At 46.6% G+C, this 13,110-nt stretch overlaps 1 protein-coding gene across 1 annotated transcript; it reads right to left on the bottom strand.

Moving 5' to 3' along the window:
• Positions 1 to 12,055: 12,055 nt before the first annotated feature.
• LOC144584054 (uncharacterized) lies at positions 12,056 to 13,061 on the bottom strand. Its single transcript, XM_078379255.1, has one exon. The coding sequence runs from the start codon at positions 13,014 to 13,016 to the stop codon at positions 12,597 to 12,599; it is 420 nt and encodes a 139-aa protein (XP_078235381.1). The 5' UTR covers positions 13,017 to 13,061; the 3' UTR covers positions 12,056 to 12,596.
• Between the last annotated feature and the right edge of the window lie 49 nt (positions 13,062 to 13,110).

Genomic DNA, 13,110 nt, shown 5'->3' with positions numbered 1-13,110 from the left:
TCAAATTCCATAAACTGCCATTTTTAAACATGCACTACAGGTCACTGTTACCAAAAAGGGACCCAGATCTGGTGAACAGAAAGCAGAATTGCTGTACAATGCTGGATTGAAGCAGGCTGGCGGCCATTCCCTCGGTCCCATGCACCCCAACTCATAAGATGACCAGTTTGTACACATGGAGGTTCACCAGGAAATTTGTGCCCAAATCTCAATGCTCTCTGCGTTTTCTCACTCCTGGCACTTCCCCCTCATTACAGCCGGTGGTGGACCTACATTTTGGGGCCTCTGAAGCTTGAACTCTTATTGCGGGCCCCTTTGCAACCAGCAATGAAGTCTGAGTAATCACTGTTATCTTCTTTAATGGGGTGGTTCCATGATGGATCACCATATATATATATTAAAAATAATGTGGACTAAACTCACTTCCATAAGTGCTCACTGGGAGTTGAAAATACAGGATCCAGTGGGATCATTTTGAGATCCATTTGAAATCCATCCATTTTGAGACAAAACAATGCCCTTTCTACCACCATTGGAAAGGATCCGTCGTCGAAGGACAGCGGCTTAGCCGGCGCTTGAATGGCCGACCGAGCGCCGGTGCCTTGAAAAAGCAATCTGTTCCATTCTAAGCACTGATTCGGTAAGGTGAGAAACAGAAAATGGGAGTGATTGTTCTCCCGGGGAGCCTGGCTAGTTTTCCCTCCTCACTTTTTCCAGTCTGTACCAATTTGAGCGGATGAGAACACAAGGTCAAAGGGCATTTTATAAGGTGAGATTTATTGGGTACACGTTTATGGTTCTCAGTCCAGCTGCTGAATCAGATGGGGGGGGGAAAACCCTCCCTCGTTGCAACAGTCTTCCTGATCAACAGGAGTCCCGACTGGCCACTGCAAATGTATTGACGCAGGACGACATCTTGGCTGAGGGGAAAGAGGAGCATTAAATTTCAAACCCCCAAAATCAGTGTTTCCCTGGTAATCTTTCCCATAATCTAGATGGAAGAGCAAGGGGCGTTTGCAGCCCATTAAGATTTGTGTCACCGCTGGAAAATACTCTCCAATATGAGGAACAAGCGCCAGATCACGATAATTCTCTATTTGAATGCACACCATTTTGATTGCTATTTTCGCCCACCCCCTTGTTAAGGCGTTCCATTACGGGGTAAATAAATGGTTGGTGTATTCATTCTGCGGGCGAACTGAAGAAGCAGCAGGGCAGTCATGCTAGGGAGGCAAAGAGACCCGTTCTGTCTCGACGCGGGGAGATGCCGTCAACAAAATGGCCACCAGATTGCCTAGCTGCAGCTTGGCCTCTTGAGTGGTTCTTGAATGGAGGGTTGTGGAGGAAAAGAGCCTTCTGGAAGCAGCCGGAAGCTTTCTAGTCACCCTCGCCTCCACGGTCCTTTGTTTTGACTGCTGAGAAACATGGAAATGGTGTGTCAAGAGCCGTCCCCCAACAGAAGGTGAGGTGGTGTTGGGTGGGAGAAAGAGAGGGGCAGAGAGATCTAAGATGGAGCCCATGTTTGACCTTGTATAATTATTCCTCTCAGTTTAACAACCAGCCTGTCTCGCTCACCGTACAATGTTTTCCCCTCTCTAGGTGTAGATATTGTACATGTGGGTGCTGGGTTTGAATCCAAACATCCTGCCGGGGTGCATAGTTCAGGATAACACCTGTTGCGAGCCCCACCCACCTGTGCTCAGGTAACCCACAGCACGGAACGAATGCTGAGGTGATGTCTTATTGACCTAATTATTGGTTCCATTTCTGTCCTGCCTTTCCTCCCATGAGCTCAAGACAAACTCCCCGGTTCTACCGCGTGTGTGTGTGTTTAGTCGTTTAGTCGTGTCCGACTCTTCGTGACCCCATGGACCAGAGCACGCCAGGCCCTCCTGTCTTCTACTGCCTCCCGGAGTTGTGTCAGGTTCATGTTGGTTGCTTCGCAGACACTGTCCAGCCATCTCATCCTCGGTCGTCCCCTTCTCCTCTTGCCATCACACTTTCCCAACATCAGGGTCTTTTCCAGGGAGTCTTTTCTTCTCATTAGATGGCCAAAGTACTGGAGCCTCAGCTTCAGGATCTGTCCTTCCAGTGAGCACTCAGGGTTGATTTCCTTTAGAACTGATAGGTTTGTTCTCCTTGCAGTCCAGGGGATTCTCAAGAGCCTCCTCCAGCACCACAATTCAAAGGCATCAATTCTTCGGCGGTCTGCTTTCTTTATGGTCCAGCTCTCACTTCCATACATCACGACAGGAAAAACCATAGCTTTGACTATTCGGACTTTTGTTGGCAAGGTGATGTCTCTGCTTTTCAAGATGCTGTCCAGATTTGTCATCGCTTTCCTCCCAAGAAGCAGGCGTCTTTTAATTTCGGGGCTGCTGTCTCCATCTGCAGTGATCATGGAGCCCAAGAAAGTGAAATCTGTCACTGCCTCCATATCTTCCCCTTCTATTTCCCAGGAGGTGATGGGACCAGTGGCCGTGATCTTAGTTTTTTTGATGTTGAGTTTCAGACCGTTTTTTGCACTCTCCTCTTTCACTCTCATTACAAGGTTCTTTAATTCCTCCTCACTTTCTGCCATCAGAGTGGTATCATCTGCATATCGGAGGTTGTTGATATTTCTTCCGGCAATCTTAATTCCGGCTTGGGTTTCTTCCAGTCCAGCCTTCCGCATGATGTATTCTGCATATAAGTTAAACAAGCTGGGGGACAATATACAGCCTTGCCGTACTCCTTTCCCAATTTTGAACCACTCAGTTGTTCCATGACCAGTTCTAACTGTTGCCTCCTGTCCCACATATAGGTTTCTCAGGAGACAGATAAAGTGGTCAGGCACTCCCATTTCTTTAAGAACTTGCCATAGTTTGCTGTGGTCCACACAGTCAAAGGCTTTCGCATAGTCAATGAAGCAGAAGTAGATATTTTTCTGGAACTCTCTGGCTTTCTCCATAATCCAGCGCAAGTTAGCAATTTGGTCTCGAGTTCCTCTGCCTCTTCGGAATCCAGCTTGTACTTCTGGGAGTTCTCGGTCCACATACTGCTGAAGCCTACCTTGTAGGATTTTGAGCATAACCTTGCTAGCGTGCGAAATGAGTGCAATTGTACGGTAGTTGGAGCATTCTTTGGCACTGCCTTTCTTTGGGATTGGGATGTAGACTGATCTTTTCCAATCCTCTGGCCACTGTTGAGTTTTCCAAACTTGCTGGCATATTGAATGTAGCACCTTCACAGCATCATCTTTCAAGATTTTAAATAGTTCAACTGGAATGCCATCACCTCCACTGGCCTTGTTGTTAGCCAGGCTTTCTAAGGCCCACTTGACTTCGCTCTCCAGGATGTCTGGCTCAAGGTCAGCAACTACATTGTCTGGGTTGTCCGGGATATCCACATCTTTCTGATATAATTCCTCTGTGTATTCTTGCCACCTCTTCTTGACGTCTTCTGCTTCTGTTAGGTCCCTCCCATTTTTGTCTTTTATCATGTTCATCTTTGCGCAAAATGTTCCTCTAATATGTCCAATTTTCCTGAACAGATCTCTGGTCTTTCCTTTTCTGTTATCTTCCTCTATTTCTTTGCATTGTTCATTTAAGAAGGCCCTCTTGTCTCTCCTTGCTATTCTTTGGAAGTCTGAATTCAAGTTTCTGTAACTTTCCCTATCTCCCTTGCATTTTGCTTCCCTTCTCCTCTCTGCTATTTCTAAGGCCTCGTTGGACAGCCACTTTGCTTTCTTGCATTTCCTTTTCTTTGGGATGGTTTTCGTTGCTGCCTCCTGGACAATGTTACGAGCCTCTATCCAAAGTTCTTCAGGCACTCTGTCCACCAAATCTAGTTCCTTAAATCTGTTCTTTACTTCCACTGTGTATTCATAAGGGATTTGGTTTAGATTATACCTGAGTGGCCCAGTGGTTTTTCCTAATCTCTTCAGTCTAAGCTTGAATTTTGCTATGAGAAGCTGATGATCAGAACCGCAGTCAGCTCCAGGTCTTGTTTTTGCTGACTGTATAGAGCTTCTCCATCTTTGGCTGCAGAGAATATAATCAATCTGATTTCGATATTGCCCATCTGGTGATTTCCATGTATAGAGTCGCCTCTTGTGTTGTTGGAAAAGAGTGTTTGTGATGACCAGCTTATTCTCTTGACAAAACTCTATTAGCCTTTGTCCTGCTTCGTTCTGAACTCCAAGGCCAAACTTCCCTGTTGTTCCTTTTATCTCTTGGCTCCCTACTTTAGCATTCCAGTCCCCTAGAATGAGAAGAACATCTTTCTTTGGTGTCAGTTCTAGAAGGTGTTGTAAATCTTCATAGAATTGTTCAATTTCAGTCTCCTCAGCAATGCTGGTTGGTGCATAAACTTGGATTATTGTGATGTTGAATGGTCTGCCTTGGATTCGTATTGACATCATTCTATCATTTTTGAGATTGTATCCCATTACAGCTTTTCCCACTCTTTTGTTGACTATGAGGGCTACTCCATTCCTTCTACGGGATTCTTGTTCTACCGCTCCCCCTGCTTTTATCCACATGACAACCTCGCAGGGAGGCCAAGCGGAGAGAAAAATAGAGAAGATCGGCCCAACTCGTCCGCCGAGTTTTGTGGGGACTTATGCCTCGATTTTGCACATTTCAGTCCAACATTCGAGGGGGTAGGCAATTTTTTACCCCCAAGTCCATCAGGGAGCCTCAACTATGGCTACCCGGTTCCAACCAACGAGAGGGAGCCAGAAGTAGCAAGAAGTGGCTGCAAAACGTTAAAGGATATATACATATATTTCAATGGAACCATTCCTAATTCATCGATTCAGTGTGGCATTATGGAATGGCCAGCCTGAACACCTTAGGCGACTCGGAACTGCAGGCAGGCGAACGTAGGCTGCCAGACTGGTAGAATGCCAGTCGCTTGTATTGCAACCAGAGGGCTGACCAGCAGAAGAGTTGGAGACCAGATGGGGAGAGGGGTCTTCTCACGTGTACTTCACGGTCTTCTAAGGCCCTCTTCCAGGTGAATGTAGGTTCTTCATAACATGCTGCAAAATAGCAGGAAACAGGTTAGGCAGGCTTGATGATCCGGCATCCTTCCTTCCTGTTTTCACCCACCGGCGATCATCAGCTCAAAGGTAAATAGACAGACCCCTTGATGAAGAACAAGCACGAGGGCCTTCTCCACCCGGAAGCCTGGAGCCGTCAAAACAACCAGCTCGAAAGTTGCTGAGCCCAGAAGGAAGAGGAGGAAGGAGATTCAGAGATAGTGAGTGTACAGCAGACACCAAGGGGGTGGGGAGAAGGCATATCGCCTTTCGCCCATCCGGTCAGGAAGGGCCCGAGGCCAAAGAGAAGACAAACAAGCGAAAACTAAGAGGAGAAGGCATGTCGATGTTCCAATGTCGTTGATGACCGCATTCTAGGGTTGAACCAACAGTTGCGTCATGGGTGTAAGGCAACCCTACAGCAAAGTTCCCCCCCCCTTCTAAAATTCAGTATTAGGGAATCTGGAGAAGAATCCAGAGCAGCTTTCCCCCATCTATTGGACTACAGTTCCCATCTGCCCCAGCCATGCCACCAGCTAGGGAGGGACGGACGCGGTAGTCTGAAGTGTGTGAAGAATTCCTGGTTATGAGAAGCTGCTGTTGATTAATCATGATCTCATTTGCCTGGTTTTCCACCTTTAGGTAGGCAAAATAACCCCAGCCAAGGGGGCACTGGGAGTTTCCCCTGTCCTGAAGATTTCCAGAAGTGGAAACCTTTGTAGGGGATGAAAACCCTGCTAGCAAAAGGAATGCAGGAAGCAGATTGGTTGGGATGAACTGTGTTTAGTGGGCAGGGGATACCAGCCGACTGTTGGATACTCGTCCAACGGCCGACCGGTATCCCCTGCCCACCGAACACAAATGAAGAGAAAGCAGGGACAGAATGGAGTGCCTTGTGAAAGGGACTGGCTGGCCGACATGTGGGAGTGAATCACTCCATGCTGCAACATTTTGTTGCTGCTGTACTTTAAAAATACATCTACTCTGCACAGAGTTTCCATAGAAAAGAAGAAGGAAAAAGACTATCTGGTGAGAACTATCAAATGTCTGGGTGTGTGTTCATGGTCTCTGTCTCCGTACACATGTCCAGTTAGGTAAGGATAATAACAAGTGTTCCTCTTTGTGAGTTACGACATTTTAAAGACCATTCAGAGACCATTCTGGAATGTGCCACATTCTCTTGTTGGTTGAAACGTTCGCTGCTTGTTTTGTTTCACCCTCCTGGCCTTTGTGTGGTGTTTTGATCTCCGACGCCCTTCCTTGGGAAAGACTCAACCGTAACTGACTTGTGCAACAGCTAAGAATCCAGGCACTAGCTTTAGAAAGGGCCATGGAGGTGATTGTGCAAAACGTCAAAGATCAAGAAGGCCCTTCAAGGTCATCTGCTCCAACTTCCTGCTCAATCCTGAACGCCAAAGCAACAACAAGGGCTGCACAAAAAGCGTGCATCTGTTTTCGCACATATTCCCTGCGCACACGAACTTTCGTGATGTAGTTTCGACTTGCGTGTCGTTTTTCCAGATGGCCTACCTCCTGGCAACGATGGGGTTTTTTTGGTCAGCTGTTTTTGATGAAAGAGCTTCCGTCAAACATCTCTGGATCATCCCAAAATGAAATTCGTACAGGTATATATATTTTCCCCCAATAGTACACATGGGCTTTGCTCTGGACTTGCTTTTGGAAAATCTTTCCCTTCTTCTCTGAGCCCAACATTTAGCATCCTCTAGGCTTGTAGAAGGACAGATCCTGAAGCTGAGGCTCCAATACTTTGGCCATCTCATGAGAAGGGAAGACTCCCTGGAAAAGATCCTGATGTTGGGAAAGTGTGAAGGCAGGAGGAGAAGGGGATGACAGAGGACAAGATGGCTGGACAGTGTCATCAAAGCAACCAACATGAAGTTGATCCAAGTCCGGGAGGCAGAGGAAGACAGGAGGGCCTGGCGTGCTCTGGTCCATGGGGTCACGAAGAGTTGGACATGACTTAACGACTAAACCAGTGGTTCTTAACCTTTGTTACTCAGATGCTTTTGAACTGCAACTCCCAGAAACCCCAGTCAGCACAGCTGGTGGTGAAGGCTTCTGGGAGTTGCAGTCCAAAACTCCTGAGTAACTCAAGGTTAAGAACTGGTGGGATAAACAACAAGGCTTGTAGAAGACTCCTAGAGATCTTGAAAGCTTGCTTTGTTCACGGATTTCTTAAGCTATTACCAAACTCAGAATTTGGTTTCTACGCATGGATCACGCGGCGGATTTGTTTTCGATCTGCAAGAGCCGAAACTCATGACGTGCTCTTTGCCGACCTGATGTATCCCACATTTGTGACTTATTACGCTGTCCTTATTTCTTGGGCGAGGAATTAAAGGATTACTCACAAACAATGGTTTCTGTATGATGAAAACAGGAGGGGAAAAAAAAAAGCAAATGTATTGATGATATATATACAAAAAAGGATAAGAACAGGATGACCCGAATGGCATTTCTCCTTTGGCCTCGCCCAAGTTCTTTCCGAGCCAAGCCTCCAGAGAAATTGAGAGGCCAAAGACAAGAAAATTGTCTTCCTGGAACAGGCTGTCTTGTGAATAGGTTGAGTCTTGGGATGGATGAGTCGGACAGTTTTGCCTTCCCCCCCCATTCCAATCTTTCAAATCTGCCTGATTTATAAAGAAATCTGAAAGTTTGAAACACTATCATGGGGGAGGCGCGAACCAAGTGGAATTCTCATCTATTGGCTCTACCTATTTCCAGGCTAAACTAGCTGCCCATAGATGCAGTTCGAGTCCAAGAGGTAAATGGAAGACCAGCGCAGAAAGAAAACCAACTGCCCTGCTTCTGACCAGGAAGGGAAGGAGGAGAAGACAAATGGGTCGTGTTATTACTTTTGTCATTTTTATGAAGTTGCTTCCAATTTACGGCGACCCTATGAGTTAATGACCTCCAAAAAAAATTTTGGTTTCCTCTACACCTTCTTTCTTTTCCTCTACAACTAGGCAACTTTTTGACTGCAGACCTAAAGATCTGCAACTCACGCTGGTGCTCTTTGCTAACTTGATGTAACCCACATTTGTTACCTATGTATGGCATTGGTCCCCAGCCTTGGGCCTCCAGATGTTCTTGGACAACAACTCCCAGCAATCCTGATCTACAGAGGTGGTGGTGAAGGCTTCTGGGAGTTGTAGTTCAATAACATCTGGAGGCCCAAGGTTGAGGACCATTGCATTAAGCAACACACTCACTTGGTTGTATGTCTAATGCAGGCACCAGAGGGCAGTAGAGATCAGGTGTTGTTCTCCCCTAACCTGCGCCAGGTGAGCATACCCACCTCCCTAAGTGCCTGATGCTCATCGATGTAGTCTTTCTGATGTATGAGCCAGTATTATTCATTTATTTAAAGCCTTTTGACTTCAGTTACTATCCCCAAAGGCTCCCAAAATACATCATAGAGCAAACAAGTTAAAAAAAAAGGCACCATTCCCTATCTTTGGGCTTCAAGTCTCAAAACAGGTACGACACAAAAGGTGCAAGAGACGTGGAGGAAAAAGGAAAACTGAAGAGCAAGGGATTCCATTCTTTAAAGTTCTACGAAGGGTCACTACAATATCTTTAAGTGACATGGTGTGGCTTCAGATGGCGACGGACTGGAACAGAAAACGTTCCAAGAGAAGAGCTGAAGATGGGTGATGATCTTTTCAACCAGTACAACTGGCAGGTTCACTCCCTTGGAGAATATTTGTAGACCTCCCTCCGCCAACTGGACACCATCCTGACAAGCTGAACTTCAGGTCTCATCATCCCCATCATCCAGGCTCTCATCCAGAGATCATCCCCAGATCTTTTGGCTACAATCCTACCCTCTGCTTATTTTCTGAGGAAGCCAGGTGTCAACGTCTACCCTCCTGTGGGCCAAGTTGAGCTGATGGGACTTGTAGTGCGAGACCCTGAGAGGACGCGGGAAGGAAAGCTCAGCATTCCATCATCCCCCAGGAGTCCTGGCTGGCATTATTATGCTTGCGTGATAGATGGGAAGCTGGCTGGAGAGCTCAGTGGATTAGATCTCTGGTTGTGAGTTCGATTCCCCACTGTGCCTCCTGCCAGTACAGCCAGCCTGGGTAGCCTTGGGCCAGCTGCATGGGTCCCAGGGCTCCCCCTAGAGGAAGGGAATGGTAAAACACTTCTGAATATTGTCTACCAGGAAAAACCTGGAAAGGGTAGTCATAAGTCAGAATGGACTTGACAGCACACAATGTTGTTGTTGATGATGATGATAGGTTGGGAGGTGGAATCGGGGTGGAGACCATCAAAAAACAGCTTCATCAGGTTAACGTGATGGGTGTTCACCTGCATCCTGACTGTGCCAAAGATGTCCACTAAAAGCACAGGATGACAAGATGTGGGAAACCACCCAATCTCTCCCCGTCCCGTTCAGTTTTCCTTGGAGAAGGAGTCTGGAAATCAGACCAGCCCGGGCTTGCTGGGGAAGCTGCGGAGGAGGTGGAGAGGTGGTTCGTCAATCATTTGCGACAGTCCACACTATTGTTTCGAGCTGGGGCACTAATAACAAGACCAGGGAAGGGAATCAGGATTAGATGGGTTTGGCCAACGGCAGTCCTTTGGGAAACTGACAGCCTGGCGGTTGTCAAGTTGCCTCGTTGCTCTCCGGGCCTTGCTTCCTGGATGAAGGAGTTGTCGAAATGGGCAAAACTCCAGCAAGGAAGGGCAACACCCAAGCCGGTGTTGGCAACCTCCCAGTTGAGAAGCTTGTTGGTTCATCTGGAGCAGAGCTCCCAACCTTGAGTCTTTCAGTGTTCTTGGACTGCGACTCCCAGAAACCCTGGCCGGCGCAACTGGTGGTGAAGGCTTCTGGGAGTTTTAGTCCAAGAACATCTGGAGGCCCCAAGGTTGGGAACCATTGATTTAGTTGAAGATTTGTCTAGGGATCTGGGGTAAGCTGTGGTTGGAGTCCAGCTCCTAGCATTCATCTCTCTTGGCCAATGGGAGAGGTGGCCCCACCACATCTGGTGTGCTGAATGTTGCCACGTTGAGATGAATCAATGGCATAATCAATGGGCCATTGACTACTGCTTGCCCATCCTAGTACACTCAAGTCTTAGTCAATCAAGGCTAGGTGATAAACCATTCTTACTAAGAGTAGCTCTTTGGGTTTTCAGATGAATTTTTTCCAAGCCCTACCTAGAGAGGACAGGAATTGAAACCAAGATGTTTTGTAGGTGAAGCACAGTTACTGTCCTTGACTCTACTCCCAGGAGTCACTGTGGGGGAATCGAACTCCAACGCTCCGGCCCCACAGCCAGAGACCTAACTCACTGTGCTATCCAGCCAGCTCTAGGAATGAATAATTGGAGGTAGGTCTTTATTTTAAATTTTTAAAACACTCTCTTTCACTTTTTCCTCCAAGATATCATCACCCAACCCAAAGAAGAGACACACAAGGTATGAAAAGTGATTCACAGCATTTTAGTTCAAAACAATCAATGCAAGTTTGCTACGATTCATTCTTTCATTCACTCCTGTTTACCTGTTTGAAATTGGGGCGAAGGGGAAAGGGAAATAAATTTGGGGCTGAAATCCAGGAGGACATCGCCATGAGAGTAGGCCCATTGGATTGATGGAATTTTAAGAATTGGCTTACCACATCCCTGTGGATTTGGTAATACTCTCGCCGCAATTCACTACTGGATTTCAACCTTAAAGTTACATCGGAAATGATAAAAGCTGGCACCCGTATTGTCGTTACATAGGGTGCCAGTCTCCTCTAGTATACACAAACACTCTGAAATAAATTACAGTCAAAATGTTCATATTACAACATATTAGAACCTGCCAATTTGTAGGTTCTTTTTCTTTTTGTGTACAACCATCAAGGCACAAAAGCTTACTGTATATTGCACACGCCACGATCACCTTCTTGCCTGAAGGGAGCCTAATAAGGATGGAAGTTTTGGATTTTTCTGGACTGCAGATACCACCGTTCTTCGTTCTATGAGTTCTACTCGACTTACATACACCTTATAGACACCTACCCATATTTTTCGCTCCATAAGACGCACCTTTCCATAAGACACACCAATTTTTTAGGAGAAGAAAACAGGAAAATATAATCTGTTTTCTTCGCTCCATAAGACACACAGACTTTCCACCCCCTTTTTTGTGGGAAAAAAGTGCGTCTTATAGTGCGAAAAATACGGTAAGTGTGGCTCACCTGGGACACTAGGCCTAAATTGGAAGGCTTTCAGGTTGAGCTGGGCCTAGCTCCACCCAAGCTTCCTGTTCCCACCCCAGTGCTAGCTGGGAGCCTTTCTTTCTGAGCAGGAAGCTTAGGAGGAGCTAGGCCTAGCTCAACCTGCCTTCCCAATTTTAGCCTTACCAATTTTTAAAACCAAATTTTAAAACCAAGTATTAGCCGTACAAATTTTAGCCTTCGTAGGGTGCTTCTAAGGTAGACAGAATAGCCAGAATGGAGAATTATGATATTAGTAGGCTCGGAAGTCCAAAAATTCCACCCCTAGGCTCTGAGGTATGAGCATAAGGAATCTAAAGGAAACTACTAGATTTCACAGTCTTTTGACATCAAGTCTGTTTTCTTCCTCTTGCTCCCGTTTTGTTCTTTCGTCTCTCCTGCTTGGGAAAGTCCATGAACTTTACAGCTTAAAAAAGGAACAACACACACATCCTTGAAAGACACCATCCTTACTGTGGGTTTTATGTGCGAAAGAGAACCAGTTTCTTTTGGCTCTCAAATAAATGAGGCATCTTGGACGTTATCAATTAGTGCGGTCAAGTGTTATCTTTTTTTTCCTGGGATCTCAGAAAGAACATATGCTCATAAAATATCTGCCCCGAGATTTTTTTTTTTTGTACATGTGCAAGCGGTTTAACATTTAACCTGGGACCATCTGTGAAATGTTGACGATCCAATCTGTTTGCGCAGGGATACCCAGTTGAATCTGGTTTCTTCTGGAGCGTCTGGGTAGAAAGCTAAGATCAATTTCCCCCTCTTCTTAAATGGGAACTGGACAACCACAACACTCCACACATAACACAAGAGGGGGGAGGAAGTAGATGTCTCAAGGGGACACAGTTGAAGAGTCTTGAAAGGAAAGTACATGACTGGCATTGGCCAATCAGTGCTGTGCAATATGCCATTGAGATATATCGATCCAGCCACAGTGTAAATACTGCAAGGAGAAGTCATTTCTAGGAACTAAACCATTCATATTGGATGTAAGGCTACACAAAGGAGGTAGATACAAGTTTGATGTCCATGACCCTACTCAGGTTTTTTTTTGAAACCCCCCTTCTCATAGGTTGGTGGACAGCATCTTGGTTGCCACAGGAGACGAAGTCTGAAAGTAAACAACTGAGGGAAAAATAACAGACTCCGACTCCCCATTAGACATCAGTCCTGTTGTATTTCTGGTTCCTCTGACCCGGTCAGAGGTCACAGCTTCGTCTTCTGGCCACAAAGTCTCCCGAGTGGGGTCAGTCTCAGGAATTCTGGATCGTGAGGTTATGAAGGCAGGTCCGGCAGTTCTTTACAACCTCCTTTTAGATACCCTTATCTATTTGGACCCTTGTCCACACAGTGTTCATTTTTCTGCTTGAATCCATGAAGCACGACGCCCGAGTCCAGTTCCGGCACCTCGTGCTTGCTATATTTCGTGCAAGACAGAGGCCCATCCTTTGGACAGGTGGAGGCGCTGTCGTCCTCCAGCGTCATGGCGGTGATGGGCACCGAGGTCTTCTCTTCACCGTGGTTGGACACCACGCCTTCTTCCACGGACCGGTAGTTCTCCAGCGTCAAACTCGCCCTCGGGGTCTTCGGCGGGCGAGTCAGTTTGTGGGTCTTGGCCGTCAGCCGCCGGTAGAAGAAGATGAGGGTTAAGATGGCGGCGTCCACCACGAATTCAAACAGCTCGACCACGGATAACACAGAAGATCCGAACCATAAACTCCATTGGCTTCCCATGCTGGACATTGCCAATGTCACCTAAACACAAAGACAGACAAGAAGGTTAGTTGTTGATGCTGGTTCTTGTCTGGCATTTTTAATTTAGTTTTTTTTAAAACCC

The sequence above is a fragment of the Pogona vitticeps genome, chromosome 7, assembly GCF_051106095.1.
Source record: "Pogona vitticeps strain Pit_001003342236 chromosome 7, PviZW2.1, whole genome shotgun sequence".
Classification (NCBI taxonomy): Eukaryota; Metazoa; Chordata; class Lepidosauria; order Squamata; family Agamidae; genus Pogona; species Pogona vitticeps.
Note: the sequence above shows the minus strand (reverse complement) of the source record. Positions and strands in the feature narration are given on the sequence as shown.

Bases quoted from the DNA above. Each gene is read 5' to 3' on its own strand.
- LOC144584054 (XM_078379255.1), bottom strand. From the start codon at position 13,016: ATGTCCAGCATGGGAAGCCAATGGAGTTTATGGTTCGGATCTTCTGTG.